Source organism: Paroedura picta, chromosome 4 (assembly GCF_049243985.1).
Source record: "Paroedura picta isolate Pp20150507F chromosome 4, Ppicta_v3.0, whole genome shotgun sequence".
Taxonomy (NCBI): domain Eukaryota; kingdom Metazoa; phylum Chordata; class Lepidosauria; order Squamata; family Gekkonidae; genus Paroedura; species Paroedura picta.
The window spans coordinates 126,537,960-126,559,218 of NC_135372.1; the positions used below are offsets into that span (position 1 = coordinate 126,537,960).

Below are 21,259 nucleotides of genomic sequence, written 5' to 3' on the forward strand. Positions count from 1 at the left end.
CGGCAAAAATAGAGACAGGGTACTATTCCAATTGTGCTGGTACCTTATTCTTCTTACAAGACACCCAGAGCACACGTGAGATTTTATTTTATTCACTACCCTGTGTGAAGAAACCAATGTTATTAGGATCATTTTGGAAGCCTGGTCCTCTAACATGACCAGCTATAGTTGGATTGACAGACCAAAGTCTTCCTAGAAGCTCTCTTCCTGCATAGTGCCCTGCATAGTGCAGGGGGTTAGACTAGATGACCCATGAGGTCCCTTCTGACTGTATGATTCTATGATTCTATGATTCTATGATTCTATGATTCTATGATTCTATGATTCTATGATTCTATGATTCTATGATTCTATGTACAGAAATTAAGGTTGACAACTGGTTGGGAAATGCCTCCCTCCAGATATCAGTCTGGTCCATGGCTGATCTCTACTAATCCTTAACGTGGCTGCTCTTTATCTGAAACACACATGCCAAACAGCCATTAGGTTCTCTGCCCAAGAGACCAAGGCATCCAACACACAGTGGGTCTGACAAGTCCACCTGGGGCTCTGTTTGGTTTAGTTAATTTAGTTCAGTTTATGCTAATGTTCCAGATGGACAAAAAGAAGTTCTGTTTCTCTCAACTGGTGATTGAACCATAGAATTCCCTGCCAGAGGATGTGATGATAGCCACAGGCAGACAGAGCTTTCAAATTCATGGCCTATCAGAGGCTACTAGCTCTGTTGCTGGCCCTCAAGAGGAACTGCTTGGCCACTGTGTAAGACAGGATGCTGGATCAGGTGGACCAGTGCTCTGATCCTGCAGAGCTCTTCTTATGTTCATAAAAGACAACTAGGGCAATTGGTTTTTGAACTGTCAACAAGGCAAACAGAACTGAAAGGCTGTACAATGGTGCCATCTACTGCCCATAATTTCTCTTTTCCTCCTAGGTTTCAGTTTATATGCTTGGTTGTCTGTTACCCATTTGCTGCACACAATCCAGTGCTCCTCAGAGATTACACATCTGTTAATGTGATATCCTATTTGCCCAGCATGAGCTATGCTGTCTTTGGTACCTGGGAAAACCAGATGCAAGTAACGGAGGAGTAGAAGGAGCGATTAAACGCTGCAATTATGGGAATGAAATTCAAAGGAAAGGGAAAAGCTTGGGACATGCAGCCAGCTGGGTGACCTTGGGCTCCCCACAACACTGACTGAGCTGATCTGACTGAGCAGTAATATCAGGGCTCTCTCAGCCTCACCCACCTCACAGGGTGTCTATTGTGGGGAAAGGAAGGGAAGATTATCGTAAGCTGCTTTGAGACTCCTGGTAGAGAAAAGCAGGATATAAATACCAACCCTTCCTTCTTCTAGTATTTTTTTCTGCAAGAGGAATTCCTGACTGACATTCCAGTGCAAAAAATCCTAGAAGTGTTCTGCTAAATCAAACCAGTAGTCAATTGAGTCCAGCACCCGGCTCATACATTGGCTAACCAGCTGTTCTGGAGGGCCTACAAAGAGAGCATACAGACTACAGCAGCCACTTGATGTGGCCTCCTAGGACTGGTAATTAGAAGTGGACCCATCAGGCACCCCATCATCTCCAGCAAGCACAAATGTCTAAAGGTAGGAAGCAGCCGGTCCCCGGAGCCTATGTACAAAATAACTGATCGATTTCCAGAGACCTGAACAACATGATTTACATGCCTTGTTTCTGTTCTGCTTTGGACTGTGGTCAAAAAAGTTTATTGAATTACGCTATTTCTAGTCCACCTTTCCCACTGGGACTCAAGGCAGACTACGCAGAACGAGTCAATACAATCAACAGCAGGCCTATTGCACCAACCTGCACTCAGCATGGAACGAGCAGCTTTCATCAAAAGACGGTCCAGTTTGTAAAACTCATGATAGACTTCCAGGGAGTGTGCCACATCTTTCGCTTGACTGGAGGCGTCGTGATAATCCTGGCTTTCATTGCCATACAATGTCAGGTAACCAGCCCTGGGGAGTAGAAGGAAATGCACAATGTTGTGAACTTCCTGCATTCTGCAGGGGGTTGGACTTGATAACCCTGTAGGTCCCTTCCAACTCTCTGATTCTATGAAATATTAAAAGTGGGAGGTGCACATGCTCGCTCCTTGCAGCACTCTGATCTAGTGGGAAATGGGCTTTGGAACTCAGCACTCACCTGAACATTGTACTGTAGGCAAGCTGAAACAGGCCTTCTTCCTCCCATGGCCGGTTGGCTTTATTTGGGTCAGAAAGCAGAACGGTTTGTAAATTGAAGAGGGTTGCCTTTGTCAGAGAGGGAAGGTTTTTGTTTTGCAGAGTCCTGTGGAAGCAGAAGTCACACTGTAAAGCAAATAATGCCTCCCGCCAGTACCATTTTAGGTTAGAAATGTAGTGCAGAGGAGTCAGATTCCCTCCTCCCCCTGTGTAACGATCGTCCTGACCAGAACTGGGGGCTCTCGGCCCACTTTAAAGGTAGGGTTGCCAGCTCTGGGTTGGGAAATACCTGGAGACTTTGGGGGTGGGGCTGGAAGTGGGTGGATTTTGGGACATTTGATTCACATGCCTCTTCCCCCCCAACAGAATGAGCAATCTCACTTTCTAGTAACAGCCAGTCCATGGGATTTGCAAAGAAAGAATGGAAAGATTCAACCAAAGAGCGACTTAAATCTGTTACCCAAAGCACAGTCCCAGGACCAGGCAAGATATTTCAGTATTAAACGTATCATAACGACCTTAATGGACCAATGGTCTGATGCTGTATAAGGCAGATTCTTATGTTCATGTGCTGTTGAGGATCTCCAAGTTTACTAACTGCATTTTTTTCTTGCTTTGTTGACAATACTTAAAATAGCTCTGCCCCCATGTAGCTGCTCAGTTCAGCTAGCCCACTGCACTGTGAATGAGAATTACAAGTAGTTTTGAGTTATCGGCAGATAGCTGTGAGTTCCAAGGGTTGGACTAGATGACCCTGGAGAACCCTTCCATGATTCTATACTTATTACTTTCAGCAGCATGTGCCATTGTAGCGTGGATTTATGGCCCTCAATCCATCAGTCTGTCCTCTCCTGGATTAAATGAGGCTGGTTTGTCTCTGGATAATAAGTCAATTTTAAATTATATTCTGTTTACAAGCCCCATCAATCCTTTTACAATCAAGTGGGGGCGAGGAGAGTAATGTCAGAATATAAACAGGCAGAACCTCAGAGTTTCCATTGGCATATGACTGTGACATTTTATAATATTTAAATGTTTTATTTCCCCTTAAGTGTCTAAAGGCCTGTGCAGTGAATAAAGAAAACGACTTCTTATTAGGTATCTTGAGATTAGCCAAGTTTGAAGTGGGTATAATTGCTGACAATATAAGACTGTTCCCAAACACACAGCCCCGTATCTTCACTCTCAGCACCATCCGAGCTGTAAACATGATAATCCAGAAGTTCTACTCTTATCGGTCCCGGCTTCATCATTTCTCTGTGGTCTTTGTGTTTTTCTTTTCATTTGCCAGTGTAAACTGTGAGGTTTTGCCTGTTTATATTCCGACATTGCTTCTCCTCACCCCCGCTTGATCGTAAAAGGATTGATGTGGCTTGTAAAGAGATTAAGGTCTCCAAGAGATGGTAAATTACAACTGAATCAAACCAGATGCCCTTCAAATAGGAGATCCTCCAGGAAGGCCCACTGCAAGGGCCTGTCACTATACATCTCTGATGCTGAGTTCCTCATGACAAGCAACTGAAAAGAATGTGATAGGAATATAGAACCAAAATGTCATTTAAGACAGGGGTAGTCAACCTGTGGTCCTACAGATGTCCATGGACTACAATTCCCAGGAGCCCCTGCCAGCAAATGCTGGCAGGGGCTCCTGGGAATTGTAGTCCATGAACATCTGGAGGACCACAGGTTGACTACCCCTGATTTAAAGAATATCAGGTCATTAGATATTGACTTGGATCCCTTGGGTACAGGGGTAGCCAAACTATGGCTCTCCAGATATTAGTCCTGAATATCTGGAGAGCCACAGCTTGACCACCCCTGCAACCAGCTGGGTAACCTTGGGCTTGCCACAGAACTGATAAAATTGTTCTGACCGAGCAGTGATATCAGGGCTCTCTCAGCCTCACCCACTCCACAGGGTGTCTGTTGTGGGGAGAGGAAGAAGAAAAGTTGGTTCTTATATGCTGCTTTTCCCTACCTGAAGGAGGCTCAAAACAGCTTACAGTCACCTTCCCATTCCTCTCCCCACAACAGACACCCTGTGGGGTGGGTGAGGCTGAGAGAGCCCTGATATCACTGCCCGGTCAGAACAGCTTTATCAGTGCCATGGTGAGCCCAAGGTCACCCAGCTGGCTGCATGTGGGGGAGCGCAGAATCGAACCTGGCATGCCAGATTAGAAGTCCGCACTCCTAACCACTACACCAAGCTAGCTCTCTGGAGAGGAATGGGAAGGCGACTGTAAGCCACTTTGAGCCTCCTTTGGGTAGGGAAAAGTGGCATATAAGAACCAACTTTTTTTCTTCTTCTTCTAGTGTTTCCATGGGCAAAAGAGGCACATTTCCCTCCATTTTCTCCCTCCTGTGGCAGACCTCAGACTCTCTACAAGTCAGCAGGGTGTTCTCCCCTCCCCCAGCTGCATTTCACAGGGGGCATTTAGGGCTATAGAGAAGCAAGGGAATTTATCCTCTTAGGACAGCAATACTTTTGTCTGCAGAAACGATGTAGCGTTGAAATTTCTAAATAAATCAATAAGTAAATAAGATAAACAAGCAAATAAAATGTGACATTTCAGAAATTGGCCTTCCAGGTCTTAAATATAGAGGTGGACATAGGGGAGAATTGCATGCTTGAATGCCCTCTCATTTAAAAAATGGCCTGCCAATGAAAAACAAACATGTTGGGAAGAAGAAATCTACTGTGGATTATTTCTTGATGTGCTTTACACTTCCTGCAGATAACTTAATCCAACAACTCCCAAAGATTTTAATGCAGCTAGGGGGCGGAGAGTTCTCACGAAAATCCCCAAGAGAGATGATTTGTAACCTTTTCATTGCAACAAAAATCTTGCTTGCTTAAAGCTGGAAATGTAATAAATCCAGTCCCTTCGTTGAAAAATTGATTGCTGGATGGATATGTTGCATCAGGCTTGAGTTATTACCTAAAACTGGGAGAAGGGGAGTTTTAGCCGTTTTGATTTGTAGAAGGAATGTGAACTTCCCCCTCCTGTTATTGGAAGAAGCATCATCATGTAGAAGGGCTGCCAAAAATCTGGAACATTCTTCTGGCAAGTCAAGTGGTTATCCAGAGGGAAAGAACCTGATATATGCAGAAGACCCTGATCTATGCTGGGGCAGCCTACCTTAAGAGTCTTGATCTCTCCCCCCTGCCACCCCACAATCTAGAGGGAAACCTGGAAGGGATGCCATGCCTCTCTAGGAATCTTCTACGTGTGGGCTCCTCATTGATTTTATTTTTGATCCTGCGGGCATCACTGGAATTGTGACACAGTGTAGTGGTCACAGCTGCAAAACAGCCATTGCAAAATGGCTGTGGCATCCCTTCAGTCACCCAGTGAAGATCCTTGGCCTGTGATGGCTGTTGCTGTCAAAATGACATTTTGAAAAATCTGCACTTCTGATCAAAAGCCCTGCTGGAGAAAAAGCCTACCTGATGCCGCCCGCTTTCCAAAAACACGTGGGGGGCACCTGGAAAAGTGCTGGTGGCACCGTGGCACTTCCAGACACCATGTTGGGGAACAGTGACCTTGGGGATGGATGGCTGCCCACATTCAATCCCATAAAATACAGACCCCCCCCCAGGCTCCTTTTCCTATCTTCATCTTCACAATAGCCACATAGCTGCAAGGAAGTCTTTCCTTTGGTCCTTAAGAAAGAGGGCAACCCCTACAGAATACAATCACAGATCCCAGTTTAAGGAGCTGTGTTTTGGAAGAGTATGTGACCGTGCTGTCATCGTATACTGTCTAACTGGGATCATTATGTAGCCACATGCTGTGGTGCTCCAGAGCAGGGCTCTGGGGAATCTATTGCCTGTGGCACAATGACCTGGTTTCCCATCACAAGCACTTTCCATCTTTAAAAAGAAAACCAAAAAAGCACTCACGCTCTCAGCATGACTTTTTCTGCGTTAGGGTCATAATCCGGCAGCCGAACATCAAACATTCGGTCCATTAAAAGGCGTGCGTATTGACCAAAGTCTAGCTTGCTGCGGGATTCCCAGAGCACTGCGTCATAGGAACGGGGGTCCAATAAGACTGTGACGAATTTCCCCGCGGCTCTAACCTTCAAGAGAAACAACCAAGCCAGTCAGGAAATGTATGAATCCTGCTAAGTTTGAATGAAAGGAAAGTAATGCATGTTCACAAACAATAAGGCATCTCTACGATGGCTCTCTGATTCCTCGTTGAGTCGTTTTCATTGTCAGCTGGCACAAAACAAAATCAATTGTATATACTGTCACTTGTCTAGCAAAGTGAAAAAATGCGTTGCAAGCATAACTTTGTTCCTTCTAGCTGTATGAGTTCTGCTTTATAAATGGAAGACTGAGCTGAGACACTTAAAAAAAAACGGGGGGGAGAGAACCAGGAGGTGCATGTAAATCCTCAATCCAACGCTACTCACTAGATCAGTGGTTCTCAACCTGGGGGTCGGGACCCCTTTGGAGGCCGAGCAACCCTTTCACAGGGGTCGCGGCAGCGAAAGCAGCTTGGCCGGGGGGGGCACCATCTACACAACAGCCTTGAGGTGTAGATCAAGAGAGTGTTCATCTGTCTGGAGCAGCAGAAAAGAGTGAGATCGGCATGGTGGGACAAGAGGCAGAACTGAACTGAGAAACCCTGGGGGGGGAAACAATTTATATACAATCACGGACAATGGATCTTCACGCCATTGGTCAGTTTTGGCTTAATTTCTGTGAAACAACACTGGCATAATTTTATGGTTGGGGGTCACCACAACATGAGGAACTCTATTAAAGGGTTGTGGCATTAGGAAGCTTGAGAACCAGTGCACTAGATAGTCATGTTGGTAGATGATCACATTAGACTAGAACCATGGAAATCCAGGGCCTATTCGGCACACAATAGATAAAGCACTCTCAATGCACTTTAGAAGTAGATTTTACTGTTCTGCACAGGAAAATTCAGCTTCCAAAGCACAGTGGAAGTGCATTATCCTGTGTGTGCAGACTAGGCCCAGGTTCAAACCCCCATCCTGTACAGGCTGTAAAACATCTCTTTGTACCTAGCACATGGATACTCCAGAAGGGAAAATGGAGCTAGTTCACTATATTTCCTCTGTATCCTTCCTTCTATTGGCTTTAGTACTGTCTATTTGTATATCTTAGAACCTCTATTCCCATGGACATCCTTCCTTTGCTCTTTCTCATCCTGCTGCTTTCTCTAACCGCTGTGAGGACAAGATGTCCTCTCTGTCTCTCACCCCATCCTAGCCAAGATAGCTAGCTAGAAGGCTCTCCCCTGCTTTCCCATCGCATAATGGCGTTCCTTAACAATAGATTGCTAACTCCTGCTACGGCAAGAGGTCTCCTACTGGCAGCCCTTGTTGCCTACAGTGGGAGAAATTTTTGTAGGTAGCTGTTGTGTATACTGTGACTTCTGGGAGCAACTAACCTGCAGCTAAATCTGGATAGCTCTAGGAATCACTATAAGCTCTATGGTTTTACCATAGTCTCTGGAAATGCCTAGAGCTACCCAACATAACTTCTAGGTTTTCCCTGAAGTGATGTAATGGTGCAGATGATGATTTCCCCGCCCATCCCCACCCTCAAAGTTCAGGTTGCTAGACATGGCCTGACGTCACTGACAATAAAGGACGTTCATATACTTTCTGCAGGGGTAGTCAAACTGCGGCCCTCCAGATGTCCATGGACTACAATTCCCAGAAGCCCCTGCCAGCATTCGCTGGCAGGGGCTTCTGGGAATTGTAGTCCATGGACATCTGGAGGGCCGCAGTTTGACTACCCCTGTTCTAAAGCAACAAGAGTTATGTGGACTTTATTCCTAAAACAGCCTCTCCCTTGCTGAGCAAACCAGCTCTAAGTTGACACACTGAGCCATAAAGCTTTCTGGGTAACCTTCGCTCAGTCATTGTCTTGGCGTAACCCGCTTCACAGCATTGCTGTCAGCACAGCACGGAGGAGTGGTAACTTGCCCTGAGCGCTTTAAACAAAGGGTGGGAGGAAAACATGATGCAGTCGTATAAATGTGGGTGCCAATGTTAAGTCAAGCCTTGTCAGCTGCAGAAAATGGACATACTCACTGTGAAAATATCACCGTGCTTTTGCTTCATTGCAGAGAGGAACTTGGCAGCATCCTTCCCAAATTCCAGAGCGTGTCCAAGCCACGGAACAAGGCCTTTATCGAGTGGCGGTTCCCCCAAGAGCCTGGAAACAAGAGCAATATCCAGTTTTTCATCATCTTCTTCCCCCAGCACATATCTGAAATTTTATCCTGCATTCGCAGCCCCAGAGCGAGCCACACAAAAATCACATGAAAACCACAATACAAAAAAAGCGCTAGTAATGAAAGCAACAACAGTAGAGGACTACAAAAGAATAAATTCCAGACACGCTCAAGCAGCCCAGACGGAGATCTTGGAGGAGGAGGAGGAGGAGGAGGAGGAGGAGGAGGAGGAGGAGGAGGAGAAGAAGAAGAAGAAGAAGAAGAAGAAGAAGAAGAAGAAGAAGAAGAAGAAGAAGAAGAAGAAGAAGAAGAAGAAGAAGAAGAAGAAGAAGAAGAAGAGTTGGTTCTTATATGCCGCTTTTCCCTACCCAAAGGAGGCTCAAAGCGGCTTACAGTCGCCTTCCCATTCCTCTCCCCACAACAGACACCCTGTGGGGTGGGTGAGGCTGAGAGAGCCCTGATATTACTGCTCAGTCAGAACAGCTTTCTCAGTGCCATGGTGAGCCCAAGGTCACCCAGCTGGCTGCATTTGGGGGAGAGCAGAATCAAACCTGGCATGCCAAATTAGAGGTCCGGACTCCTAACCACTACCCCAAACTGGCTAGAGTTGTGGAATTAGGGTTGTCAGCTCTAGGTTGGGAAAAGCCTGAAAACTTTTCTTTGGGGGGGGAGGGGTGTGGAGCATGAAGAGAAGAAGGATTGCAACAGGGGATAAAGGCTTCTAAGCAGCCATTTTCTCCAGGGAAACTGATCTCTGTTGCCTGGAGGTCAGCTGTAATTCTGGGGGATCCCAGGTGCTTCCTGGAGGCTGTCATCCCTAAGGAGCAGTACATATGCTTCTCTCTAAACAGAACCAGGCTGCCTCTCAGGTGAGGAGGAACACAGCTAGGATTATCAACCTCCAAGAGTTCTCTCCAAATTTACTATTGCCAGAGTCTGGTTAAGAGACTCACCAGAGCACTCCCCAGTTTATGAAACACTTGTACAGAATAATTTTCTTCAGTGACAAGTAGTCCTTTTATGTTGGTTATAACGGCTTTCCCAAAAAGCTGCAAGTCTAGCACAATATGCTCTGACCTTGAAACGTAGAACATAAGTTTCTACTTCATCTTAGTCAAAGGCTAAGGATGTAAGCAAAGGCTGTGGGTTGTGGTCAGATCCTACATCTCCTTAGGCTAGGGGTAGTCAAACTGCGGCCCTCCAGATGTCCATGGACTGCAATTCCCATGAGCCCCTGCCATGGATGTCTGGAGGGCTGCAGTTTGACTACCCCTGCCTTAGGAGATAGATCAGGCTGACTGACCCTGACCCCAAGTCTCCCAAGTTCTAGTCCAGCACTCTGACTGCCGCACCCCACTCCACCAGGTGTCTCCATCCCTCAACATCTAGAGAAATCTGGTCTCCTTTTTCTCCTCCTACCAACCACGCTGACTGGGCTTCTGTTCTGTATGTGACAGGGCCTTCCGTCATAGACCTCTGTAAAGCCGATACAGCTCAGCAGAAATAGAAGCTTGCTTTCGTGATAGCCAAAAAACAGCAGGCCAGACACTCTTCCGTTGTTGACCAATCGCTTAGCTTACATAAACTGTGGTCAATTCTGTTCTAAAAATTGGCTGGGCCGGCGACATCTCGGCGGCCCACCCTGCCTGATGATTCAAAACCAAGACTTTAAAAAAAAAAGCCCATGTTACTACAGGTGTTTATGATTACCAAGAGTCTTAAAAAGAACACCGATTGAGCCTTCTCAGTAGACACGAAGTATACAGATCCTCTTCTCCCTCATTCCTGTGTACTGGGGTTTTTGAGGGCTGGTGGCTCCTCCTTACTTTATTTATTGTTAGTTGTGAAGTCGTGTCCGACCCATTGTGACCCCATGGGCAATGGCCCTCCAGGCCTTCCTGGCCTCTACCATTCCCTGGAGTCCTAACTTTATGCAGAAGCTTCCGCATAGGGATTATTCTCATCTCCACCATGAATGGGCAGGCCAATACTTGCAGGAGATTGGTTGATCAATGTTTTTTCCCAGCTTTAACCCTCTCTCAGAAAGCAAAATTCACCAGAAAAGACAATTATGCCAGGAAAAGATGAAGCCAGCAGGAGAAGAATCAAAAACAATTAGGGATGTGCACAAAAAAAAAAAAACAACCCTTTTCCCTATCCAATCTTTGTAGCTTACACATTTTTTCCCTTCTGTCTATATTCCATCCAATTTCTCTCTTGATTTTCTTTCTTTATCTTCCTAATCTTCCAATCATTCTTCCATATTTATTTTTTAAGGTCCTTTACTAGTTGGTTGACACCTTGCTCAAGCATCTTCCCTGTTCCTTTCTTGATGTTAGATAAGTCTTCTATTTTATTTGACTTCCGGCTCATATCAGTTAGAGTCTCAGACATTTGTTCTATTTTGCTCATTAAGTCCTGTACATTTAATTTCTCTACGTTTTGTGTTGGAGTCAGCATCTGAACGTCCTCCTTCTTTCGGGGTGTCGTTTTCTCTCTCTCACTTCCTGTTTTTAATGACTATCTCAAGTAGGGAATGATTTCCAGTCAACACTGCAGGCAAACAAGTAAAAAATCATGAAAGTTCAAAAACTTGCCATGTGCAAATCCTCATTCTCACTTCTCCTCCTTAGCTATCTCCAGTTTAGGTTGGGCTTTCACATCTCAGCTACTGCCAAGAGAAAGGATTCATTTCCAAGAGATCAGTAATTTCTTCAACCTCCTCCTCTGAACATTCTCCAGCATTTAAACATTCATCTTGGAAAGGAATTAGCCCTGCAAGGTCTGTGTGCTGATAAGAGAGCTTTTCTCTCCTGCCAGGGTGATTTACTGTCCAGTGATTATGGCCATTAAAGCACTTTTATCAGTGGTGGATTCACACTTCACTTTTAGGCACAGGAGATCCCAGAAACATTCCTTTTTACTGGATTGCTTTCATTGCAGGGGGGAAAATATAACCTGCTTTTCATGCACAAAGAGGCTCAGTTCCTTCAGAGTGTGGCATCTGGGATGGAAGTTTTCCTTACCTACTAATCTCTGTTACCTTCTGGTACCCCTTTCTGTTCCCTGTTTTTGTTAGATAGCACAATCAGAGAATTTGGATACAGATTGGTTGTAAACTTTTATACTGCAGCTATAACATGCCTAGCAGCTCAATCCACCTTTAAGAATATAAGAAGAGCCCTGCTGGATCAGACCAGTGGTACATCTAGTCCAGCATCCTGTTTCATATAATGGCCAACCAGTTCCTCTGGATGGCCAACAACAGGGCATAGAGGTCAAGGTCTTCATAAGAACAAAAGAAGAGCCCTGCTGGATCAGACCAGTGGTCCATCCAGTACAGCATCCTGTCTCACACAGTGGCCAACCAGTTCCTCTGGATGGCCAACAACAGGGCATAGAGGTCCAGGTCTTCATAAGAACAAAAGAAGAGCCCTGCTGGATCAGACCAGTGGTCCATCCAGTACAGCATCCTGTCTCACACAGTGGCCAACCAGTTCCTCTGGATGGCCAACAACAGGTCATAGAGGTCCAGGTCTTCATAAGAACAAAAGAAGAGCCCTGCTGGATCAGACCAGTGGTCCAGCTAAGTCCAGCATCCTGCCTAACACAGTGGCCAAAATTCCTCTGGATGGCCAACAACAGGGTTTAGAGGCCAAAGCATTCCTCTGATGTTGCTTGCTGCCTCTGGGATTCAGAGGATGTGTCTCCAAATGTGAAGGGTCCCCCAGCACATTCCACATTTTAATCACTCTCTGTGTTAAGCAGTATTTCATTCTGTCCATCCTGATCTTTCTGCCCATCAACTTTACTGGATGCCCTTGAGTTCTAGTACTTTGGCAGAGGGAGAAATATTTCTCCAGTTCCCCCTTAGTTGTCTCTTTTCTAAACCAAAAAGACCTCAGATTCTTCAGCCTTTCCTCATTGTGCGATGTACACAAAGAGCAATCCTTTTGATAAAACCGTTTCATTACAACAGATGCCAAATGAATACTAGTTTGATGCAGACAATCCGGTACAGGAACAGACCATGTTTATAGTGTACTGGAAGAATAAATTCCAAGAAGGTGTATGCCCATTATGTATTTTTAGTGACTCTCTAGCACAGGGGTAGTCAAACTGCGGCCCTCCAGATGTCCATGGACTACAATTCCCATGAGCCCCTGCCAGCGAATGCTGGCAGGGGCTCAAGGGAATTGTCATCCATGGACATCTGGAGGGCCACACTTTGACTGCCCCTGCTCTAGCATTAGTCTTTTGCATTATGCATGGTTCTGGTATGCATTTGTAAAGTTTTGTGTTTTTATTCTTTTGTGTGTTTAGTATAATTATTGTAATGATATATTTTATATGTATATTATTATGTTATAAATATAGTAATGTTTATTTTAAACATATCTTATGGTGCAACATATTTTTAGAACTGCAATGAGCTATATTCCCCAAACACTTCCCCAAAGTTCCCTTCTTTTCAGTAATGCAGAAGATAGAAGGCAGCTTATGGATCTTGTACACTTGCAGGCCAAAAAAAAGTTTGTTTAACATTCAATGTGACAATCTTCTTTATTATTTATATTTATAATCTGCCTTTCTCAGTGGAACCCAAGATGGATTACTAAGTGTGATTCTTTAAAATAAACAAGCCAGTCATTTCAGTCAATCAGCAAGTGGATTACAAGATACACTAACACTGGAATATGATAAAATTTGAGTCCAAAGGCACTATTTTTACTCAAGGGGTGAGCTTTCATGTGCATGCACACTTCCTCAGGCAATGGAACAAAAATCATATGAGTACAGATATAAGGAGAGAGTAAATTAGTAGTAAACAGCATTGCAACCAATATGCAGTATGATGATGAAGACTGGATAGTTTATTCTAAAAAATCCATCCTTTGGATTCAGTTGTCGTTCACAAAAAAAATAGGGGGATATAAAAATGTTAAGGTTAGTGATTAATGGCAGACGCTTTCCCAGTTGTGGAAAGAAGTAATTAGAAGAGACTTGTAGCTAGTCCAATCTGTCTCACACCCCGAATAAAACTTTGTTGGTCTTAAAGGTGCCTTTGGACTCACAGTTTGTTCCACTACTTCAGACCAACATGGCTACGCACCTGAATCTATCTTTCTGGAATATAATGGCAAAGTTTTCAAATCCAAATCCTTTATTGGCATTTAAAACGATCACAGTAATGGCAAAGTTTCTTGCATGCAACTGACAGGGCAGTCTTCAGATTGGGTCACACAGCTGTCTGCAACATCCAGCTGCTTACAGCAGTCCCTGGTCAGGCTGCCAAATCGAAGCCATTTACACCACTTTTTAAAACAAATCTGCACAATCACCAGCTAGTAGCAAGCAATATCCCCATTTTGCCAGTTTTCTACCCTTTTCCCTAGTTAGTGAGGTTTTGATGCAAGACCAAAGTTCATTCTTAAGGACCTGATGGATGCAAAATTACTACATATGCTGACAACACCTTACCATTCATGCCAACACCAGTTTGAAAGGGACCCTTTCTTCTTTTTTAAAAAACTTTCCTCAGCTTTACACACCATTTATTTATTCAGAGATCCCCTAAGTCTTTTGGCCTCTCTAGCACCACTGGGCCCAGAATTTGGGGGGCCCTCTTGCAAGGCAGAGCCTCTTGTGAGTGGTAAGGCAGAGTGGTAAGGCAGCAGACATGCAGTCTGAAAGCTCTGCCCATGAGTCTGGGAGTTCAATCCCAGCAGCCGGCTCAAGGTCAACTCAGCCTTCCATCCTTCCGAGGTCAGTAAAATGAGTACCCAACTTGCTGGGGGGTAAAACGGTAATGACTAGGGAAGGCACTGGCAAATCACCCCTTATTGAGTCTGCCATGAAATCGCTGGTGGGCGTCACCCCTAGGGTCAGACATGACTCGGTGCTTACACAGGGGATACCTTTACCTTGCAAGGCACCTTTATTATAGACAGCTTTCATTGTACCGCTCACTGTCTGTTGCATGCATTATACTGTTTTTCTGGATGCATTTCAAACAGGAGGCAAATGAAACAAACTTAACTGGGCCTAATTAACTTGCAGGTGTTGGTAGGATGTAAAGGGATTCAATGAAAAGGAACTACACCGTTGATTTCCAAATGTTACAGATAAGAGAAAAATGAAATCAGCAGGCCAAAATGTTAAGTCTGACAGTATAAATCAGGGGTAGTCAAACTGCGGCCCTCCAGATGTCCATGGACTACCATTCCCAGAAGCCCCTGCCAGCATTCGCTGGCAGGGGCTTCTGGGAATGGTAGTCCATGGACATCTGGAGGGCCGCAGTTTGACTACCCCTGGTATAAATCATATAATTCCTGGGCCATCAGAACGGGCTCCTAGGTATATCCCCCCCCCCCCCCCGTTTTCAAATACTTCTTCAATGATTGACACTGCAGAGTCTGTAATCCATTTAACAGTAAATTAAGATTTATCTCCCAGCTTTAAGCTTGAGGCAGTTGAAAATGGGGAAAAATATACCTAGGAGCCCATCCTGATTTCCCAGAAATTATATGATTTGTACACCAAACAAGAGTGGCTGTTAGACTTATCATTTTGGCCTGCTGATTTCATTTTTCTCTTAGAATGTAAAGGGAGACCAGTCACTCTCTTTCTGCCTCCAGAATGCTTGGGTCACCTGCACTGACAGAAAAGAGTAGTTCTGCCCAGGCTCCCTGACTTTTTAATGTTTGGGGGCTTTAGCAAATACCTGGCCTCAGCTGGAACTGCCCCCCCCCCCAACTACCTTAAGGAAAACTCAGTCACAAAGACAGAAAGTAATGGGCCAGCCTCAAAAATATCTTCAGAGCAGCGGATGTCCTGTGTAGCCACATTGGTGTCAGAACCGGACAACCACAACACAACTCAGCGTGGAAGTGAAAGTCATTATTGACCCAAGAATCTGATCCTCCTTTTATTTGTTCAGTCCCCAACTGATTTTCATCTATGAATGTTTGTTAATTATTATCTGTAACCTTTGCTAAATCAGTTACATGCTGGTGAAACCAGAATAAGGTCTGAGTCTAGTGGAAACTGGAATGTAAGCAGTTTCCTTTAAGCTTTCGTTTACATGCACTCTTCTTCTGGTAACAAGGAAAAGAAGCACAAAGTTCTCACCATGCTATTTTAGGTAATCTGAGCTGTTACCATTTATTTTCGTGTATGAGCTAACAAAAGAAGACAGTAAATAGATTTGATAAACAAACAAAATTATTCCATAGACTGAGCTGTTGATCTAAGGCAGCATAAACACCACAGAGTCTTAAAGTGCCTTAAGAGATTTTTTTAATCGTCATTTTAATGGACTGCGATGTATGATGCAAATGCCTGTATGCACGTGGCACTTTGCAGATTAACATAAGCAAACACATCCTTGCCTAAATTTTCTGATCTGTTCAGAACAGATTTCTCCAAGAAGGAAATTTCCACAAAGGCTGCAGGGATTTTTCCATGTGAAACTGCTCTTATAAAAACATGAATTCTAAAGAATAATTCAGAACAGCCACCGATGTACGGCTAAGCACTGATTTAGTCTTAGCATGCTTGATATAGTGAAGTAAAAGTTTTGCTCACAGTTACGGAAGCTGGCTTCCTGTCATCAGATGTCGGCTGATTAGTTAAATCTAAGGGAACCATTATTATTCATTCTAAAAAATGGTGACCTAAAGTCCTAAACTAGATCAACTCTTACCGTGGAATCATGTACAGAGCTACTCTAGCTTGGAGTAATTGTACAAAGCCTGTGTCATTATAAGGCTGCCTCTTAAGGCCCATAGGCTGTTGTTGTTAGGTGCGAAGTCGTGTCCGACCCATCGCGACCCCATGGACAATGATCCTCCAGGCCTTCCTGTCCTCAGGGGTAGTCAAACTGCGGCCCTCCAGATGTCCATGGACTACAATTCCCAGGAGCCCCTGCCAGCATTCGCTGGCAGGGGCTCCTGGGAATTGTAGTCCATGGACATCTGGAGGGCCACAGTTTGACTACCCATGGTCCAGGCTGTATAATCTATTCTTCTGAGTGGATTGCATGGAGCTGAGCTGTCAAAGAGTGAGGGCAGATGCTCTGGAGTTTGAGGTGCGGGGTGGACTAGATAGCCTCGGAGTATACCCACGCTGCAAACCGAAAGATCCTTTCTGCCCCTTTTGCCTTCTTTGCGCGTAGGCCTGGACGTATCCAAAGGCGGAGTGGAAAATACGCCTCGAACGCACGCCTGCCCCGGCCGTTCCTCACTCGTCGGATGGCGCACTTTCGACCCAGTTGCAAAAGCACAGGGAACCTGCATCGGCCGACGGGTCGCGACCAGCGCGGCGTTCCGACTCGGCTCATCGGGCGCCCAAGCGATGAGAGCGGCGCACCGACGGGAGGAGGACAGAAGCGCAACACACACACAGACGCGCCCCGGCTGGCGTGGGAGGGCAGAAGGCTGGGGAAGGGTCCCCGGGGGTTGGGGAGGACCCTGGCCATCTGCCCCCTTGGAAAAGCCCCCCCAACCCCCCTCGGGAGCAGGTGGAAGAAGGCCCGGGTCACTCACCGGCCCCTGTGGAGACGCGACGCCGCCACCAGCAGCACCAGCAGCACCAGCAGCAGGAGGTAGAGAAGCTCCAGGCAGTCGGCGGCGTCCAGCCAGTCCATGGCGCGTCTCAAGAGCGCAGACCCCGCTCCGGCCCCCTGCTTGCGCCCGCGGAGACGCCCGCCCCTCGCCCGCCGCGCCCACGCCCTGGAGCCGAGGACTTCCCTCTCGCGGCTTGGGCGGGCAGGTGTCCGGCGCCCCCCCCCTCCCTCCACCACCACGCCTGGAATTGCGCCTCCCCTCGAGGATTGCAGTGCGCCTCGGAAGAACGCTCCACTCCCTGGATTCGGGTCCTAAAGCACCGGGGGGGGGGGTAAGCACAGATTTAGGGGGCATTTCCTCCCGAGAGTCGAAGCTCCCTTCCTGATTGGAGAGCCGATAGGCTGAACATCGGGGTGGTCCCCAAGGGGCTCCTGGTGGGGCAGCCGCCATCCGGTCATTGCCTGCCTCCCCGCCAAGACCCGGGACTCCCATCCAGATAAGGCCTCAGGGCTGACCCTGCCTCCCTTCCAAGATCTGAGCAGAACTGGCTAGCCTGGGCTCCCTGAGCAGCATGCAAAGGAGGTATATAAATTAAATATATAAATAATCACAATACTATCCACGTCAGACTCCAAAGGTCTAATATCGACTGGGCTTTAATCTAGCTGCCTCCAAAATGGAGGCCTATACAATGGAAATCCACCTTTCTCTCCAGGGGGGACCCAAAAGTCACATATATTGTTCGGCTTCCTACTATTTCATCCTCAAAACAACCCTGTGAGGCAGGTTAGGGTGAGCATGACGGGCCCTAGGTTTAGGATTGCCAACCTCTAGGTGAGGCCCGGAGAGATCCGAATATTTCCCGACAACAGAGATCAGTTGGCAGTCTTGGTGGGTAGACTCTGTAGCAGAGGTGGGCAAACTGCCAGCAGGGGCTCATGGGAATTGCAGTCCATGGACCTCTGGAGGGCAACAGTTTGCCCACCCCTGCTCTATAGCATTATACCCTGTGTTGGTCCCTCCCCTTCCCCAACTCCACCACCCCCAGTTTTCATTCCCAGAATCTCCAGGTATTCTACCCAGAGTTGGCAACCCTATCTAAGTGACTCAGCAACCTTCCTTAGCAGAGTAGGGATTTGAACCTGAATCTCACAGATTCCCATCTAGCATTGTAACCATAACCAGTGCACAAAACGCATCTCTGCATATCCTGTGCCTGGGGTGGGGGGTGGGGGGTGGGATATGGCATATTCAGAGATGGCAGAAATTCATTAAGTACAAGGTCATCAAACAGACGTCTAGCTGGTTGCAAGCAGCTTGTCAACATGCAGCCTGATCCCAGCCATATTTAGCCCAAATTAGTTTGTGCTATTCCAGTGGGATATGCTCAGAAGTGTGTACACATTTGCAGTTTCCTTTGTCTTTCAATGGCCAGATCGCAAAGGAATCCAGCTGTTGTTTTCTCTTCAACAAAGAGTTCTGAGAAATCTGCAAATAGATTTTTCACGTTGGTGTCTGCCAGTTCTTCATCCCCGTGCTTGGTGAACGTGCTTTTGGGCACATTTTGTGGGATTTAGAGTCATCAGGCTCTGGCTTAGGGTTGCCAGTTACCCTGGAGTAAAACATCAGTATTGACTGGAATGCCAGGAAAAGCTTCAACAGCCCACATCCGCAGGGTAAGCCTCTGTTAAAGGGACAGGGCATTTCCCTCAAGCCAGTTTACACTGCTTCCTGGGCACCATGACTTTAATAGTTTTTCTCCATAAACAATATATTTTCATAGGTCAGCCCTAGAAACTAAGTAGATTCACAGTGGAATGCTGCAGAAAGTGACTCCCCTGGAACAACTGGTGGTGGTACATTAATTTTGTTGTGGCCATAGGCCTTTCTAAAATAACAGCAGGGGGGAAACGATGTCAACGTAAAGCATACAGGCCAAATGGCCTTCTTCAATGGTCAAGCATACAGACTACATAATACATCGTAGCTACAGGCACAGAACAAATTCAATAATAATTTCAAAAGGTTTGGACTCAGTAGAAATTACTTTAAATTGTTGACTGACTCAAGGCAGAGAGGAAATGTAGAGGCCTGCCAAAGACCTTCTGCCCTGGTCAAATCCATGTATAATATACCTTCCTTCAAGGTCCGAAAATCATAATTCTCACATGGAGTCTGTGTTATGTATGATGGAATCCCTCATTACTGGACTGGCACACAGTGCCCAATGACCTGTGGCATCCCTCTGGGTGCCTGTCTAGGCATGCACCAAGCCAGATTCCGTGTTCCCTTGTCAGCCACCCCTGGCCAGACTCTATTTCCTTTTCGGCACAACCAAAGCCACTGGTCTGACCTGACACCTGCAATCTTGAACATGTTTTTCATTCCTTTCTTCCCCGCTCCATTGTATTGCTGATCAAGTGGTCCGCAGGCAGAGTCCATTTTGCTTTAGTGCTTCCTGCCCAAGATCTTTGCCTTCATACCTGTGACTTATCTACCAGGGGGAATCATCGCCCCCTAACAACAACTAGTGTCTAGGCCCCTGGAACCTTCCCAATGTGCCCTAATGGTTTCTTTGCTTCAAAGCCATTAACAGCCCATTCCAAGCTATCACCTGAACCCATCAATATCCACTTCCCTATTCTCTCAACCCCAAGATAGCCCACTTTGTGTACGTCCATTTTCCAGCACGTCCATCTCTCCAACAGGGTATAAAAATCCCTGATTTGGCAAGCCAAATTGCCACTCTGGACTCCCAGATCCATTCAAGTTGACCTTCACTTTGCTGGTTCGTTGTGTTGCCTTGCTCTGCCTCCCCACTTTCTTCAGGATTGGCAAATATCTCTTTCCGTTGACCTGCTTTCTTCATTTCCCCTCTGATTCCCCATCTCTGATAGCCTGTTAGTGTGGCCATTCTATGTTTGTCTAGGTCTGTTTTTATTTTACTTCAAAATATAGACTGCTTATTATTTTATTTTACTATCTGTTGTCTGTCTCGAGTTTCTAAGGGTTCAATCACCTGGTAAATATAGGGGAGAAGAAGAAGAAGAAGAAGAAGAAGAAGAAGAAGAAGAAGAAGAAGAAGAAGAAGAAGAAGAAGAAGAAGAAGAAGAAGAAGAAGAAGAAGAAGAAGAAGAGTTGGTTCTTATATGCTGCTTTTCTCTACCAGAAGGCAGCTTGGGAGTTGAGGCTGAGAGAGCCCTGATATTACTGCTCCATCAGAACAGCTCTATCAGTGCAATGATGAGCCCAAGATCACCCATCCGGCTGCATGTGGAGGAGGAGCGGGGAATCAAACCCAGCTCACCAGATTTCAAGCCCACTCTCCTAGCCACCACACCAAGCTGGCTCTTGATCCTTCGCTAAAATTACCTGACCTCTTGCAAGCCATTCCCCACTTAAAACGTGTCTCCTGAAAAACATTTCAGGTAACCTATGGAGCCCATAGTGTATCATATGCAGTGGAATGGGTCTGATTATTTCCTGGACTTTAAAAAGACAGTATATTGTAGATGCTGGGAGCGATCGAGGGCAAAAGAAGAAGGGGACGACAGAGAATGAGGTGGCTGGATGGAGTCAATGAAGCAGTAGGTGCAAACTTAAATGGACTCCAGGGAATGGTAGAGGACAGGAAGGCCTGGAGGATCATTGTCCATGGGGTCGCGATGGGTCGGACACGACTGCGCACCTAACAACAACATATTGTAGATTTTACTGTTTGTGAGGCCTAAAATTGGGCCTAAAATTTGGGTCTAAATTTTTAGAATTATTTTATACTAAAAGATATTTTTGTAATATAATCAAGTATTTTGACTTTCTATGTGGAGAAACTCATATCAAACCATCTGGGGAAGGGAGGGATTGATTCTGTGAAATCAGCACAGAAGAGGAAAGCGTTGTCTCTGGACTTAGTCCCCATCCAATCCTGCCTTTGATTTTAAAACTCATTTAAAGAGACAGGAGTTTTTCAACACTGTGTCCATCTTGGCCCTGAAAGTGCACCCTCCTTTCCAGTTCTGTACAGCTGCAGATTTAGATAATGATCAGCACTGCTGGGAATGATCACTTTCGGTGAAGTTTGTCCAAGACTTGTAATTGAGAAACTCCCAGTAAGCTTTTGAGGTTTCCTCATGAAAACCACTTTCTTAATGCATGTCCTGCTTTTACAGCTTTGTTTAGCTTCTTCTCCCTTATCACAAGTGTGGACAGAGAAGACCATTAGGTGTTAATGCTTCCCGTACTTTCTCAGGCTTTCTCAACC

At 45.9% G+C, this 21,259-nt stretch overlaps 1 protein-coding gene across 1 annotated transcript in view; it reads right to left on the minus strand.

Annotated features, from left to right (window-relative positions):
- PTGIS (prostaglandin I2 synthase) overlaps positions 1 to 17,141 on the minus strand; it is a 33,072-nt gene extending 15,931 nt beyond the window's left edge. Inside the window, exons 1-5 of the mRNA XM_077335591.1 lie at positions 16,978 to 17,141; positions 8,289 to 8,412; positions 6,112 to 6,290; positions 2,170 to 2,313; positions 1,828 to 1,982 (exon numbers count right to left, since the gene is read on the minus strand). Of these exons, the coding sequence (XP_077191706.1) occupies positions 1,828 to 1,982; positions 2,170 to 2,313; positions 6,112 to 6,290; positions 8,289 to 8,412; positions 16,978 to 17,078 (703 nt within the window). The 5' untranslated portion in view covers positions 17,079 to 17,141. The remainder of the gene's footprint in view (positions 1 to 1,827; positions 1,983 to 2,169; positions 2,314 to 6,111; positions 6,291 to 8,288; positions 8,413 to 16,977) is intronic.
- Between the last annotated feature and the right edge of the window lie 4,118 nt (positions 17,142 to 21,259).